The sequence below is a fragment of the Sphaerodactylus townsendi genome, linkage group LG04, assembly GCF_021028975.2.
Source record: "Sphaerodactylus townsendi isolate TG3544 linkage group LG04, MPM_Stown_v2.3, whole genome shotgun sequence".
Lineage (NCBI taxonomy): Eukaryota > Metazoa > Chordata > Lepidosauria > Squamata > Sphaerodactylidae > Sphaerodactylus > Sphaerodactylus townsendi.
The window spans coordinates 108949267-108966952 of NC_059428.1; the positions used below are offsets into that span (position 1 = coordinate 108949267).

The 17686-nt window shown below is 41.4% G+C and overlaps 1 protein-coding gene across 2 annotated transcripts in view; it reads right to left on the reverse strand.

Moving 5' to 3' along the window:
- Positions 1-792: 792 nt before the first annotated feature.
- The window catches only part of UBAC2 (UBA domain containing 2), a 101848-nt gene continuing 84954 nt past the window's right edge, over positions 793-17686 (reverse strand). Inside the window, exons 7-9 of one of the 2 annotated variants that reach the window (XM_048493064.1) lie at positions 16331-16576; positions 3370-3495; positions 793-1495 (exon numbers count right to left, since the gene is read on the reverse strand). In XM_048493064.1, coding sequence (XP_048349021.1) covers positions 1388-1495; positions 3370-3495; positions 16331-16576 — 480 coding nt within the window. In that variant the 3' untranslated portion in view covers positions 793-1387. The remainder of the gene's footprint in view (positions 1496-3369; positions 3496-16330; positions 16577-17686) is intronic. The other variant, XM_048493065.1, reaches the window with a different exon arrangement.

The following is a 17686-nucleotide window of genomic DNA, read 5'->3' on the forward strand; positions in this document are numbered from 1 at the left end:
CCAGAATGAATGCCTCAGATGCCATGAGAGACAAGGCAACAAAGAGAGGATAGGTGAACAGAATTCCTTTAATTGACCATCATAAGTAGCATCCTCACCCATCTGGCATTAGGAAACTAGAAGGCACAGGCCAGAAGTAGGTCTGAATTTTAAAAGAAATTAACCAAAGGCAGTATACAAATACCTCTAGATATAAGCAATATATATGCGTAAAGTGCCATAAAGTCATATGGCACCCCGTAGGGTTTTTGAGGCAATAGACTAACAGAGGTGGTGTAACGTCCTTGGTGTAACGTCCCTGGTATTACTTGGTGATGTCCCATCCAAGTACTAGCCAGGCCACCCCTGCTTAGCTTCTGAGATCTGATGAGATCAGGCTAGCCCGGGCCATCCAGGCCAGAGATAAGCAATATACCGGATGCATTTCCTCTTGGAAATTTTACGTATTAAGAAAATGTGGGGAATTCAGGTCTTGTTATCTACAAATCAACTTTTATTCTCACAATTCCAGTCTTTTTCTCCTGCTTCTCTCAATTCTCCTAGGTTGGCTCCAAAGTTGTCTTTAACTAGTGGAGCAAGGAGGCCTTTTTTGCTGAGTCCTGCCTCCCATTGCCTTCCTTCTACCTCAACAGTCCAAACTGTTCTGGGGAGCGCCCCTAGCCCTCACGTATATTCAGGAGCACATGGTCTGTAATGGGAAGTGGGAGATGAAAAGTCAATTCTCTAAGCAAAGCTCCAGCCACAGTCCTTTGGGAACAACCTCAAATTTAAACCACACATGGCAGCTTAATGTCACCTACCAATATTCAAGATACTTTATTATTCTTTTTTTAAAATAAAGAATGAGAACCTTTTCCATAAACATGAAAAAACCTTACAAAGAATGATACAGTAGATCTCTCTTCCTTTATTGAAATCCCATGACCAAGGAGTCCTGAATACTTCTTAAAGCTGTGACAAAGCAGATGAAAGAAATACTGTATTGAAAAATATTTAGGATTAGAAAAAAGAATTGTAGTACAAGAGGAAAGAATCCTGTAAGTTTGGCAAAGGAGCTTCCTCTCCGAGCTTTCCTGCTTTCTCTCATTTCCTAGTTACTAGGAATAGTTATAGACTTCATGCTTTGAAACAACACCCAATTTTCCAAAATAAATATTGAAGTGATAACATATTGACAGTCCTTTTCAAGGGTACCCCACCAGTCAGTATCCCTTTTTGGGGCATGTTTTTTCAGGGCCATCCATCATCACTCTTCTGATATATCACGCACAACAAGAGCTTCTTCTTTGTTACTTAAACCTTTAGGAGTCTACCAGCAAGTAGCTGTGGTCCTCCTTTGGGCAGCACATTTCAAGTATTGCTTAAAGTTTGCCGTTGCAGGTGCTCATTAGTGCTGCAGTAGGAAGTTGGTAGCTACATTAAGGTCATTATTTGATGCCCTCAGAGCTTCCAAAGCATCTATCCGGGAAAATCCCATTTCCATGAGCCGTGCAACCTGTCCAAGAAATAAGATCCAAACAAATAAATAAAATAAAAGTTTTCATCTAGAATTCTAACAAGCAGTCAACATTATATATGTTTTAGAACAGGAGTCCCCAACTTTTTTCAGCTTGCAAATACCTTTGGAATTCTGACACAGGGTGCTAGACATACCCACAAAAGCGCCACCACAACAGGTGGAACCATACATACACACAACCAGAGGAAAACCAGCTAAAGAGGACAAGAGGAGTGATTTTAAAAAGGGTGAGAAAATAAAAACAACATTTAAGTGGCAACCAGCACTGAAGCCACATTATTTCAGTCTGCACAGCTAACAGGTTTTCCAACAGCCAGTCAGAAGCCAGAAGCCCCATATGGCCCCACCCACCCTCAATGCCCATCTGGAGGCTGCTGGTGGGGTGGAGGAGCGTATGTGGGTAGGCAGTACTATGGTTTTTGTGTTTGTTTATTATGAGGTATAAATCCCCCCAAATAAATAAAGCATTTGGTGGATGCTATAGTACACATCACTACCACGTTGGGGAGCCCTGTTTTAGAGAATTGTTCACGAACAGCCACCAGATTGCAATCCCTGGTCCAATGCATACTTTTATTTAAAATAAGAAACTATTTTATCACAGCAAGTGAGTGAGTTTGTTCCTTTTGTTTATGTCACTTCTTTCTTGTCTGCAAGAACAATAACCTCCATGGTTTAATATATTCATCAGAACAAAATTATAAAGACCTCTAGAAGACTGGATAATTAATGGTTCATTCACACCATTCTTTTCTTCTTGGGACAATTTACGCAAGAGTTACCCTGCTGTTATTTAGCTGAAAATGTGCTGTAGCAATGGTGCCAGGGTCTTGCTTGTCAGACTTGCAGCCTATGTCTTAAGTAGACAAATAATAAAATGCTTATCCAACCCCATATAGGATTAGTCATTGTACTAATGTACGCCAAGATTCAAGATCTATTACATGTAGTAGAATGACACTTCACACACACAGTTATTTGTGTGAAAGTTACCATTTTGCAAAGTACATGATTGACTCTCTTGTGTAGATTATGGATCACATAATGGATCCTTTGGAATCCTGGTATCCTCTCTTTCCGTTCGGCTGTCCACCTGCAAAACTGGGATTGAAGACCACCCAAAATATTATAATTATGCTACACTGAGAAGATTGGAGGGAACCAAGCCAGGACAGTAGGGACAACTTTGAAGCATCCTTCTCAATATGTATTTTTGTTTATGAAGCTGACCATATATAATGGTAGAAGGTATGGACTTCAAGATCCTTTCAAAATTCTGTAGCATATCTTACACTTTAGCCAGACTGCTGGAAGAATTTTAAGAAGAGTACGTCGTTCATACAACATTTATTTATGGGATTGTACGTTCTGCTTCACTGTACCCTAATTTCAGCTGCGTCACCTCAGCTGCCCTGTCCTTGTCTCTTGCAGGCTATAACGTGTGCATATCTAGCCAGCCATCTGGTCCTTATGACCCTGCTACGATTTAGTAGGCCACCTTCTGGAGAGCTGACTCAGCTAAGTCTGGTACTGCGGGAGAAGGCTGGGAAATGGAAAGTATGCAGGTCTCAAGTCTGATGTTAAAATTATCCATTTGCAACCCATCCATTTCTTGAAACAGACAGGTCCCTGCAAGGCCAGAACTGGCTTACGCAAGCCATATGGCTGGCTTTCAGCACTCAATGTCACACTACTCAAGGGGAAAAAAACTTTCTAAGTTCCTGGTTATGTACTATTACAAGGAACACTGGAAACTGTAGATGTGCTCTAAGGGAACTGGAATCGCATCACAAGCTACAAGAACTTGGTTTTCTTTAGCCAAGACAGCCCAACAGCCTGTCAATGTTCACCTGTTCTTCAGACACTTCGGCTGGAGGCAGCACCTCATGTTCTGTCTGCCGATTATCCTGATAGTTTGCATTACGTTGACGACGTAAAGGAGGAAAGAGACGGTTCCAGTTAATCATTCCACCCTGCTGAAAAAAAATCACAAATGTAAATTACTATGAAGATAAATCAAGTTTCTATGAAGATAATTCAATCTCCACTATGTAAAAGCAAGTATAAAAGACAGAACCTAAAACTTGCCAATAATAGTTTTTTAACAGCTCAATAAGAAATTCTGCAGTTGTATCCTCAGAACTAGATAGGGTGTTACAGATAAACACTCTGTTGCCATTGGAAATCTTCATTCCTCGCAATCAAGCTCATTTCTAAAGTCCAATATATGTGCTGGCTCTTTGGATTTGGAAGTAGGGGTGAGTAGCGTGATGGCCAAGTTTGCAGATGATACCAAATTATGTAGGGTGGTGAGAACCACAAAGGATTGCGAAGAGCTCCAAGCGGACCTTGATAAATTAGGTGATTGGGCTCAGAAATGGCAAATGCAGTTCAATGTAGCAAAATGCAAAGTGATGCACATAGGGGCAAAAAATCCAAACTTCACATACATGCTACAAGGGTCAGTGCTATCAGTCACAGACCAGGAAAGGGATTTGGGCATCTTAGTTGATAGTTCCATGGGAATGTCAACTCAATGCATGGCAGCTATGAAAAAGGCAAACTCTATGCTGGGGATGATTAGGAAAGGAGTTGATAATAAAACTGCAAGGATTGTCATGCGCCCTTATATAAAGCGCCGTCGTTACGACCGTGACTTGGAGTACTTGTGTTCCAGTCTCTGGTCGCCACATCTCAAAAAAAGGGATATCGAAGAGATATAGAAAAAAGTGCAGAGAAGGGCAACGAGGATGTGATTGAAGGATTGGAGCACCCTTCCTTATGAGGGAGAGGCTGCAGCGTTTGGGACTCTTTAGTTTGGAAGAGGAAGGCAGTCTGAGGGGGATATGATTGAAGCTCTATAAAATTATGCATGGGGTAGAAAAATGTTGACAGAGAGAAATTTTTCTCTCTCTCTCACAACCTCTATTAGAACTACAGGGAGCATACGAATTGAAAATGCTGGGGAAGAATTAGGACTAATAAAAGGAAACACTTCTTTCCACGCTTAACATGTGATTGGTGTTTGGAATATGCTGCCACAGGAGGTGGTGATGGCCACTAACCTGGATAGCTTTAAAAGGGGCTTGGACAGATTTATGGAGGAGAAGTCGATCTATGGCTACCAATCTTGATCCTCTTTGATCTCAGATTGCAAATGCCTTAACAGTCCAGGTGCTCGGGAGCAGCAGCAGCAGAAGGCCCTTGCTTTCACATCCTGGATGTGAGCTCCCAAAGGCACCTGGTGGGCCACTGCGAGTAGCAGAGTGCTGGACTAGATGGACTCTGGTCTGATCCAGTAGGCTAGTTCTTATGTTCTTATGAGGACTGGGCTTTTAGTATGAAGTCAAACTACATTTGACTATGGGGAAAATGTCCTGTTTTTAAATTTCTTTTGCAAGCAGAGTGTTATTACAAGGTTTGTTATACATTAAAGGTAACCCCCTGAGTAAGCATGAGGTCATTACTGACCCAAGGGGTAGTGTCACATCATGGCATTTACTAGGTAGACGATGTTAATGGGCTGATCTGCCATTGCCTTCCCCAGTATTATATCCTTATTATTCATGACAATACTTGAATCCTATCTTTCTTTCATGCAACTCAAGGAAAATACACAGAATGGCTTTCATCTAGGCACTGACTAAACCTTCAAAAAAGTTGCTGTATCAGACCATAGGAATGTTATCTAAAGGCAAACTGGATATCTTCTAGCATTAATCTGGAGTCTAACAATATTTTGCAATGCATATCATAGGTAAGACAGGCATTCCTAGTAAACTTAGACATCCTTACAAGATGATTCTTTTGCCCAACAATGAAGCAATATCTCACAATGTAAGTACTAGCCTTTCCACCCGATGAGTCTATGATAGACATAAGCTTGCTTGAGAATCTGCACATTGCAGTAATCTGAATGTTAGACTAGATTTTGGGATATGTGGGTACAAAATCCAAATTGAACCAATAGTGGCTGATCTTAGACCATAGAGATGACTGCCTCTCAAGCAGAATGGATTACTTCATACAACCCAAGGTATCTTAAACAAGTGTAAGCAAAATGAAACTTCCCCTTTTTACAGCTTAACATTCTGAGAACATCTCCCCATCTTTCTGCTAAATCACTAATCTACAAAAGGACACCCAATGTTGGATCCAGGCACTGTGAACTTTAAGCAAACCCAAGGCTTCCCAGATGCTAGCCTGTGTGAGCCCTCAGCCCTGAAACTGTTAATGAAGAAAAAACAAAAGGTGTCTTTGCCCATGTACAGAATACCCCCTAATATGCAGGGTTGTATTATCCATAGAGCTAACCAGCCTGAAGCCTAGGGGCCCCGCAGGGACTAGGGGTGGGTCAATTTTTTTTGACGAGGTACTATTACCAGCACACTAGGGCTCCAATGGTTAAAGGAACTTTGAATTCTGTGCCATAGCAATACTTGTACATATGTACTTATCCATATATATACACTCATAAGTATCCTCCCCCCCTTTAATGCCATCTTGTTCACCGGTTCTTTTTCTGTCAATATCTCTATTTCAATATTCAGGCAAGAATAATAAAAGGTGGGAGATGCTTCTTTTCAGTTCATATCTGCTCTTCCACCTATTTTAGTCCATTTCTATTAAATGTTTATTGCTTTTCCACTCACCTGTGGGACGTTATAGAATCCCTAAGGTCCCTTTTCATACAACCGTATGCTGAACAAGCAGGCATTATGTAAAAAAAACAACCCTGAGAAATTGCAAGGCACACTTGTAGTCAGCTGAGGTTTGTTTTGAGTTAAAGGTGGGGGGGAGGGGAGAGAGAGACTGCAGGCCAATAGCATACTAGCATCAAGGTTGTGACATCATGTCCGAAGTACCTGAAAGCCTAGAGGCCTAGCCACAGGTTAATACAGCCCTGCATACACACTGACCACAGCCAGCCGAATACAGAAGAAGCATAGCAGTTTCAAAACAGAAAGCATGTATTTTAACTATACATAAATGTGAAGAGCTTAAAAAAAATCTAGGAACAAAGAGTGGCTAAAATAGATTCGCAGAGTATAAGCAGAGCAACTGCATCCAATTTTCACACAACCACAATGAGAGATATGGGCTTCCATGACAGAGGTGAATAGAACATAATTTCATTTGCTCCAGGATGACTCAAGGCCGATCTTGGTACTCCCAGAAATATGCAAAATAATAAAAAGAACAAAGAGTTTCAAAGGATGAACATGCATCAAACTGGAGAGGAGAAAAGCTGGCAGTCTGGAAAAAATAGGGGTGTATGTTTGGAGGGATGAAAAACTGAGATTCCAGGCACAGGGACTCAGTTCTACCTTGCCAAACAGATTCAGCTACTCTGAGGGTTTGTATCAAGCATAAGCCCTACAATGAGGTAAATACTTGAGGAGAAAGAGGGCCGGAACCTGAATACAATACACTACCACACCCTATGCCCACTCACACCCACACACTCCCCCTCCAGGGAATAGAAATGTTTTGAAATTATTTTTATTTGTTCCATTACAGATATTTTATGTATTTAAGTTCAACTGCTGATTTGGGGGGAGGGGGGACTTGCCTCCATCAACACACTGGTGAAAAACTGAACAGAAAATGCTGTTTCCTCTGTTGAGGAACAACTGCTTCACTGGAAACCAGAGAAAAGAATAAGATATTGTGGTGCAGATGGGAGCTTTTTTTACGAGGAGGAAGAGAAAATAAATGTGCCTTTCCAAATTAACTATACACACACAAATACACGCATTCACCCATACCCACCATGAGAAAGCTATCTCATAATTCTATCATAATAATTTGCAACTTAAGAAACTAAAGGCACCTTGGAACATTAACTCAACACCTCAAGAACCACAGTTATTTGCATGATTGATAGCTTCAGTTTCACACACCTAAAAACCTCTAAAGATATATGCATTCACACCCTTCTAACTCACACACAAAAGTTTTTTGCTAGAATAGATTAACAGGGCTAATCCAAATGAGTTGTTATGTTACCTGGCCTGCCTCCTCTCTCGCTTTTTCTCAGGTTGCCTTCATTACATTCAAATTGCTTTACAGTTCCTTCTTCAGTTTGGAAATGGAAAAAAAGGAAGGGGAGTCTTCCCTTTCAACCAACCTGCTTGTCAGGACAATTTGAGTTTAACCCCAGAGCATTCAGAGAACGTAAACTCAACATTCACAAAGAAAGGCAGAAAATTCTTAAACAGATACTCAAATGAACTGTCATTTCATCACAGCCTGAAAACTTCTACCATGAAACATGTCCTATTATTTTCTTTGATAATTACCCAATTAGATTGCTTGCTTTCACCAAACAACTTTGCTGACTAAGCACTAATAACTATTTGGTGTAAAAATTTCCTTAACAGAAATGCTTGGTTCAACGGCACAATGAAATTTGCAGAAACTGAAATTTTCACAAGAAAAGTCAACTGGCAAATTTAAGGGGAAAAAAAATCAATTGCCATCTTTGTCCTCTCCCTTTAACAATTTTTGACTTTTACATCAATACTATGATGTCTAGATTACAAAGTGGCCAGTTTTTCCTATTAACTGCTCAGATAAAGTTTTCTTTATTATGTCAGCATTTTAAAATTAGTTACATGGTGATCAAAATTTGAATGAATCTCTTCACAAATAGAAGAAGAGTTGGATTTATATCCCCCCCCCTTTTTCTCCTGTAAGGAGACTCAAAGGGACTTACAAATTCCTTTTCCTTTCCCCCTTACAACAAACACCCTGTGAGGTGGGCGGGGCTGAGAGAGCTCCAAAGAACTGTGATTAGCCCAAGGTCACCCAGCTGGCGGGTGTTGGAGTGCACAAATTAATCTGGTTCACCAGATAAGCCTCCACAGCTCAAATGGCAGAGTGGGGAATCAAACCCAGTGTCCAGATTAGAGTGCACCTGCTCTTAACCACTACGCCATGCTAGTAGGTAAGTGGATAAGTTCTTATTTTAAAAATTTATACTTCCAAAATTCTATACCCTGCCTTTTTACCTTCATCAAGGCCACCAAGCATGGAACAGTGGTTAACAGTGGTTAACAATGGTGGACTCTATTCCAGAAAATCGGGTTCAATTCCCTAGTCCTCTACGTGAAGCCTGGTGAGTGACCTTGGGCTAGTCACAGTTCTCTCAGAACTCTCTCAGCCCCACCTACCTCACAGGATGTCTACTTGGGGAGAGGAAGGAATTGTGATTATAAGCCACTTTGAGACTCCTTAATGCAGAGGAAAAACCAGGGTAAAGAAACAATTATTCAAGGTGGCTGACAAATTAATATTATTCAAAAATCTAAAAAAAATTAAACCATGTACACTGAATAGCTAAGCCTTGTGTTTTCTAGTTAATGACTTTGTGTTCATGTTCAAGTCACAATTCTCCTATGTTTCTGGAGCTAGAAAGGAGGCAGCTGGGTTGCTTATATTTCATATTTTTGACAAAGGTAAACCAAGTATCAGAACCTGACATGCAGAATTTATTTATTTACTTCATTTTGTTGATTTACCTCATTTGTACTCCATATTAATCCCAAAGTACCCTGCAACATTCTCTTATTTTCCATTTTATCTTCACAACAAACCTGTCAGGTAGCCTAGGGAGAGAGTACATGATGGTCCCAAGGTCAATCAAGCAGCTCTTATGGCAGAACAGGGATTTGATTGGTAAATTTTCACAGCAGTTGCTACTTTTAAAACTATTTTCTTTTTAAAGTATCTGACTGAACTAGTAAAGAATGTGGCCAGTTCTATTTCATTCTGACAATGCCTGGGATAGTCATTCTTTCAATAGTCCCCACAACAAATGTTTCAGTAACTGTGATTTGAGATGGTAAAGGATGGCTTAGGCTCCAATGGCTGTAACAGGGCAGAGCCACATTGAACTGCTTGTGTTATGGTGACTGAGGAGCAAGTTACAAAAAGCTATAGCAGGCTAACAAATTTCCAGATGCTAAGACTATGGAATGCTTGGCCAGGGAAGTGCATCATCTGGGTGAGAATAAGCCGCCCCTTTGTGTATTGATGATGATGCATTCCGTCATCTTGGAAGTTTTTGAGAGGAAGCAGATTCAAACTTATATGATACCTGTTGACAGGGATTTAAGCTTGGAAAGTCTCCAGCCAAGAGGACTCTCCTGTACACAACAAGGGGAAAAGTATCAACTGCAACTGCATTTCATCTCTTCTTTTCTGGAACAGAGGCATGGGAGCCCTATAAATCAGGCTTTAGTACTACCGCTTAGGTGGAATGAACTAGTAGAAAAGGCCCAACCCTGATGTGGGAGGAAACTGCTGAATAATGCCACGTCGCATAGCTGACTTCATTATCATGTCCCTTATATAGTCCTATCAGAAGGAATTACTGGATAGACAGTACAGTCCTAAACAGAAGTGTGGGGTTGCCCCCTCTCCTGGCCCAGTTCTGCTGAGTGTGCCGTCCCTCCTTCCCTTTCCCTGGGTGGTCTGTGGCCTGTCCTCCCTCCTGGTGATTTGGGAGCAGATGTTCAGTTGCTGTAGTTTCACTAGATTGATAATGTCAAGTAGTTTGAGGCGTACTTCATCATCTTCAAAACCCAACCCTTCCTGTTTATTTAGCATCTGCATTGCTGAACTGCCACCTGACATGCACAACTCACATGTTGTGGTTTACATTAATTGCAAGGCCCTTGAAAAATATTTGATTCCTTTCAAGGACTTAAGTTTTAATTATTCCCCATGGTGTTTGTGTATGTCAGAAGCAGGCCAGATTTTCCTCCTTGCTTCCTCTCAGTCATCTTTTGAAATGAATCCACTATTTCTATAGGCCTTTGGTTTCCTTCCTGTTGAGCCTATAAGTCCCGTTTCTCAGCAGAGTTTCCTTTTTAAAAAAGGGATCTATTTTTGTCTGCTTGGATTGGATTCTTCTTCCCTCTGGGTGGTGATTTTTCTACCCTATGCTACTTCCGAAGTTTTGTCTGTGTTATTTTGTTATTTGCGATTGACCTTTTTTTAAAGAAGGCAAATGCAAGTTCCATATATTTAAAAATCTATTATTTGTTCCTAAACCTCCTTAGCTTACGTAAGACTTTAGAAATAAGGACTAATACTCAAAATACATTTTGTGGGGACATATTTGTTTATATATCTTCCCTTATTGCAATCCTGACATTTGCAGGTTATTTTTAAAATCTTGATTTCTTCTTTAATAAATATTATCATATTAATATAAGCATTAATCAGCACAGGTATATAATGTTATGCGGTGTAGAAACTGGTCCATGAAGCAATCAAGTATTTAACTGTACAGGAGTGCCATCCCACCTTTTTATTGGGTGTAGTTTCCCACCCAATGTTGCCCGGTATGCCTGCTTTCCAGACAATGAATGAATAGCATACATAGCCTTCATTGGCATAATAAAAAACCTCCCATAAATAATAGTAAAACAGGTGATAAGACTCCAGACAATGGCAATGAAAAAGGGACAAATCCTCAAGCAAGTAAAAGAACCAAAGGTAAAGAAATAAGCATGCATTGGCAGGCAATTGACAGAAAAACACGAACAATGATCTGTTAGGTGAATTTTGTATATAGAAAGATATATTAAAAAGACAGATTCCAGCTTATGTACTTGTTTTACAACTGCCTAAGATTTATAAGCAAAAAAATCCTTCCCAGTATGGTACCATATCTCTGCATGATATGTGTAAGGCAGCTAAATCACAATCCAAGTCCAAAATCTGAATTGTGTGGAAAACTCTTGACAGGAAATTCACTTCATATTCTGATATATAACAGAAAAGTTGCAAGTTTAACATTCAAATGTATGCCTTTGAAGACTTGATCCAGTTTTGATGGCATTATTACTGAGGCAGTAATAATGTTGTTATACAGAGATTTATGAGGATGAGAGATAAATATTACTGAAACAGCACTAAAATAATACAGTAATGTTGATAATTGTGTGCCACATTAGCTTTAGGTAGCTGGACTAAACTAGACCTTCAACATACATCTCAGTTCACTGAAAACACAGCTTGTCTCCATAATCAGGGAAAGGTGCTGTTTCTCAGATGCGAGGGTCACACACAACTTGGAGTGAGCACGATACAAATCTCGGTTATTTTCAGTTCCATTAATGCCCTTCTCTTTTTCTTCTTTTCTCTAATGATGCAGAACAGCCAATTTATTTAGAACAATACTTTCTCATCTCATTTCAAAACTCTGGGTGGCTTCCAAGGATGAGCAAAATTAAAACCATTAGTAAAGATGTGTAAAATCATGGTTATTATTACTGTCCACAGCTGTGTATAATTACATTCAATATACTAATTCTATTCTTGCCTGTATAACTTAGAAAATAATTTTGCATGTTTTTCAGTCTTTTAATGCTATTATTCTTTCTCTCTCTCCCTCCCTCAGTTACCTCCTCTCACTCTCTGTCTCTAGCTACTTCCCTCCAACTAAAACAGAGTTGCCCACTTAGGCAACAACTTCTGGTCTATTCATATTTCCTTCTGGCCAGGCTGCTTGGACAGCGGTGCTGCCTTTAAAATCTAGTCACCTGTGCCTGCATGCACATACACACACAACTCTCTTGATGGAGTTCAGCTGCATCACAGATTCCTACATTCGCAAAACATCTCAGAAACATTATTCATATATGGAACAAGCCACAGACAGGAAGACAATCATTTCCATAGTGGCTAAGAGCAGGTGCACTCTGATCTGGAGGAACCGGGTTTGATTCCCAGCTCTGCCGCTTGAGTTGTGGAGGCTTATCTGGGGAATTCAGATTGGCCTGGGCACTCCCACACATGCCAGCTGGGTGACCGTGGGCTAGTCGCGGCTTTTCGGAGCTCTCTCAGCCCCACCCACCTCACAGGGTGTTTGTTGTGAGGGGGGAAGGGCAAGGAGATTGTAAGCCCCTTTGAGTCTCCTATAGGAGAGAAAGGGGGGATATAAATACAAACTATTACTCCTCTTCCTCCTCTTCTTCCTCTTCCTCTTCTTCTTCTTCTTCTACTTCAGATTACTCCTCTTCAACAACAGGCAAAGCCACCCCAAAGCCATTTTTCCAACTTTAAATCCCGGACCCTACAGTGGAAACACAGACAGATGGCCAACTATATATATATATATTTAGGTATCTGGTTATAAGATGGAAGAACTGAATCAAATACCAAGAGTTTTACACACAAGCTGTCCTATTAAGAGGCTATCAGGGGGATTGTATCTAGATGACTGAGATGCATTCCTAACTCAATGCAATTGCTACAAGATATATGTAACTAGCCTGCTATATGCTACCACTGCCATTCTGGGGCATTCTTTCCTTTTTTAAAAAATATATTTTAATTTATATTTTGGATTATTACAGATTTATATTATACATCTTGTATTTCATCCTCCATATCCTTTTGCCCCTTTTTTCTTTCTCCCCCCTCTTCTTTTCTTCTTTAGATGTGCAGCAGCAGGTCCATTCTTTTCAATCTTCTTATCCAATTTTCTTCTGTAATTCCAATTTCATTTAACCAGTCTTTGAATTCCATCCAGATCCACTTCATGTCTTTTTGTTTTTCTTGCCATATTTGGTTTCTTGACATTATGTCAAAAATTTCTAATTGTATTTGCTCCCATATATATTCCAACCATTTCTGCATTGTTCAGATATTTTTGTCCTTCCACCCCGGGCATTCTTTCCTTGATCTTTATTTTATGGCTTCACACACTGAGTAGATAACTAGGCTTTCCCCTGACACTTTGGTCTCACGAGAACCAAGATTGTTTCCGTTATCTTGGAAGGGCAGGATGCCAGGTGGCTCTCTATCTGTCATCAACCTTGGGGTGCCTCAGCTCCAAACTAACTCTCACATTTCTTGGGAAAATGAGAGAGGGGACTAACTTCAGAATAAAGGGGATAGCAAAAAAGCCAGGTTTGCCAGAACTGGCTTTGTCAAGCTGGGTGCTTTGATGCCTATCAATAAACACTACTGATCAACAATACAGAGTCTGTTTATTGCTTCAAGGTTCGAGATTGGCTCACTTTTCTCTTGAATGTGTTCATTTGGCTTTTGATCCCTAGTAGAAAGGACAGTGTAAAGATCCAGTGATTTAAACAAAAGCACTGGGAAACCACGCTAATGAAAGAACTAGGAATGGGAAGTTTCTCATTTCACCATCCTGAAAGCAGCCAAGACCACCGCCCTCACATTTCACACAGACCTGCATCTCCCGGAAGCACTGCTGTGGCAATGCAGACTGGCTCTGTTTAGTGCACACACTTCCCTATCTGGTCAAGTCAACAAGATGTGGTTTCTACCACAAATACTACCAGTTAGTTTTCATGCACGCCCTACATAGTTACTCTTCTATGTGTATGTAATACCAAAAGGTGACAAATTACTCTCATATGACTGCCAACCCATGCCTGTCCAACATATTGCAACAGGTAATGTGCTTCAGAAGAATACCTCCACAATATGAATACTAACAGAATTCCATAAGATGCAAGGAGATAAAGTGGAGGTGTGTATTTATTGTTGTCGTGATGTACGTAATGCATATCCACATTTTCTCAGTGAACAGTATGAATGCTTATGTTCTCTTCAGTATTTACTCACCCCCTTCAACACCAGCCATGTCCCGGAGCCACATCAGCTCCTGGCAGAGGAGACAGGAACCTCCCCACCCTCGTCAGAAACCTGACCCAAAATGGGCATGTGCTGCACTTTTACACTTGTCACAGCTTCAACACTACCCCCTTTTGGGGTAGGGTGGTCTATTAAATCTAATAAATAACAACAACAACAACAACAACAACAAGGCTGCCAGAACCCACTGGCAGTTCATTAGAGTTGATCAGTAAGAGAAAGATGTTTTTACACAAATGCAAAGAGTGATGAATGTGCTTCTACAATGGGCTCATCACTAAATCTGTGTATGTCTGTGCCTAACACTGTAATGACTGTTGTTTCAGGCGAAATGTCAATAAAATGAAACAATTGGGACGTACTTTAAGGCTTCCATTTTAAAGGTAAGATGTAATATTTTCAGATTTTTTTATGATAGTCTGTTTGTGTTGCCCATGTCAAGGCTGTGGTGTATTCAGGAAAAGCCCCAACTAATTTCACTTTCCCCTGAAAGTGAACAAGTCAGTAAATCAGCATGTTACGATCCTCTTGTTAAATCAGATTTACAGATTCACTGAAAATGCCCCCAATTTGTGTATTCTGCTTCTATCTTCTTTCTCATTTTTCTTCCTCTTTTTATATAGAAGAGGGACAGTTCAACATCCATATTCCACTCTACCCTATCCAGTTAAGGGAGACTGTGAACAAAGAAGCACATTTTTGCCTTCCTGCAGTAGGCATTATGGGTCATGAATGCACAGGTGTCAAACTCACGGCCCTCCAGATGTTATGGACTACAGTTCCCATCATCATCTGTAGCCCGGCTGCTGCTGTCCCTAGAGCCTGGGGAGTGCAGTTGCCGGCATCCAGTGACTTTCTTTTAAAAGCACAAAGGCTGGGGTGGGGCCCCTGAATGCGAGGGGGTCGACAGGAGATCAAGTTGTGTCTGGGCACCAGTTTCCCTCTGTACGCCTCTGCATACTGATGATATCATCAACAGCTATAAGGGGTGGGAGTGGAGTTTTCATCATCATAACCCTAAAGGCTCCAAATCAGAGGGACCCATATACCATTTGAGAAATACAGCTATTTAAGAAGCTTTTAGCTATAGCAGAAAAAAGAGATGAGATATCAGAAAGGAGGGTAAGATAGGCAAACATGGATAGAGGACCCCTCCAGCCAGATCCAATACAAGAAGGAAACAGGAGAAACAATGAAAAAGACTTGCACTGCCAGGGGTTTTATTTCCCAGGCAATCCCTCCCCTGCACCCACATCAAAGTGCTCCAAGTGAACTCTTGTGTAGAGAATCATACTTAGAGGCTAATAGTGTCCTCTTGTTCCTTTAAAGCAGGTATCTCCAATCAGTAGCTTGCAGCCTGCTGCACAGTAGCTTGAGAAACCCTTACTTGTGAAAAGATGAAGAAAAGATCTGCTTCAGGCTTTCAAAAAACCTGGCTGTCTTGGGTTTCCCAGGTTGTGTGGCCATAGTCTGGTGGTTTTAGCTCCTAATGTTTTGTCCACATGTGTGGCTGGCATGTTCAGAGGCATGTCACAGTAAGAGGCACAGATGCCAGTCACAGTTGCGAGTGAAATGTTAGGAGATAAAATCACCAGACCGTGGCTACACAGCCTGGGAAAACCCACAGATGCCAGTTGATTCTGCTTGTGAAAGCCTTCGACAACACGTTTTAAAAAATCAGTTATTTGATAGGATTTATCTCAGTGCTATTTAGCTGATTAGCTTCATTTCTGGTGTTCTTCCTAGTTCATGTTCTATTGCAAGGACAGAACAAAATTAGATAGTGTGCTGGTAGAGGATAATTTTCATTACTCAGAAGTAGCTGTCATCAAAGAAAAAGTTGCTGACCCCTGCTTTAAATTATAAAAAGGACAGCTTCTCTTTCAGTTGAAGGACCTTGGGAAGGACCATGGGTGTTGAACGAAGCATGCATCCCATGAGCCAGATTCTCTTCCCCAACTTAGATCCCAAAGTGAAGAGAAGCAAACAGTTTCACCTGAATTGGGGGGGGGGGGGAGAGATGGTGTTCCCTCTGCTAATGTCTGCAGGGAGTATGGCAGCAACACCCACACGCAGTCAAACAAAATCAAATGTTTATAACAGCATAGGCTCAAACATGGCTAAATAAGTAATAAATTATATCCCACTGAAAAAAAAATTTTTTGCCTGCTGTTGTCTTTGCCTCCTTATCTGTGCAAACTGAGACATCAAGATTTGCCGGTCCAGAAGCTCTATTCTCTGTTGCCTCTGGATGTCGACAGTTGCTCCCATTCCAACTCTGATTTCATTGGATGGCTCCGCAGATGAGAAAATTGGCTCAAGAGTCCAGGCAAATATTCTCGCCATGCCACTGGGCACACAAAGGACACGGTACACTTTTAACACATGGCTGCTGTAGCACATTCCAGAAATCTGAAAGCAAAAATAAGTGACAGTGCTTAATATTTTTTTAAAAATACATACTGACAGAGTAACTTTACAGACAAAGCCCGGGTGTCAGGCCCATGCGCACCATGGCAGAACCCTCAGATAGTGAGTTTGGAGTAGAGGAGGCTGTAGCTGGGTCATCAGAGGTACAGCCAACTCAGGCAGACTTAGAGCCTGAGCCTTCAGTAGCGGGAACAGGATCAGGGCCAAGGGCTCAGGCAACACCCGAGAAAGCAACCCCTGAGATGGAAACTGCTAACCCAAAGCGACTGCCAGTTCCCAGCTCTGTCCTTCCCCGGTACCTGGTTGTTCAGTCAGGAGACAACCCATCAGCTCCTACATCCCCTGGGTCACCTGAACCCTGGGAACAATGACGAAGGCAGCTGTGGAGCCACCTACAGGAGTGGAGGCACAGCAGCAGGTTGGCAGCTTTAGGGCAAGCAAGGAGAAACAGAGAGTCCTTGCAGGAGCCAGGCTAAGGGAGTGCAGCTTGGGGAGGTTGGCAATTAATGGGAAGGCCATTATGTATATAAAGCTGTAGGAATAAGGCTGCAGCGTGGCAGCTATGTTGTTTTGGGATGAATGAGCCTTTGCTTGTATTGATCCTTGCCTTGGACTAAACTCCAACAAACAGTGAGTACTGGACTGCTGTCTTGACTTTTGCTTGCTGGGGGTCTGGGCCACGACACCAGGGGACTTTAGTCTCTTAAAGTATAATCACTTCTTAAAGTGACAGGGGTTTAAAAGAGGGTTGTTTTAAAGCCAAGGTAACACTGCCGCCCCCAGATAATGCTTCTTTCAAATAATTTTTTTTTGTCCCACACATTCGTTGACAAAGGGTAGACCATCTTTTTAATTCAAGTACCAAAAAAAAAGCATTATCTACCTGAGGAGAACTAGTTGTGCCTGCCAAAAAAAATGGGGGTGTGAAAAAGGTTGCACTTAGAGAAAGCAAAGCCCCAGAGGTATTGCCAGCATCTCAGGGATTTGGCTTAGCCTCCAGTGGTGGTTGTGAGGTCTAGGAGGGGATGACAAGCATAAGCAAGGCCTGCTGTCTTCTCCTGCCCCACTGACCTCAGCAGTGCTGCTAGTGCC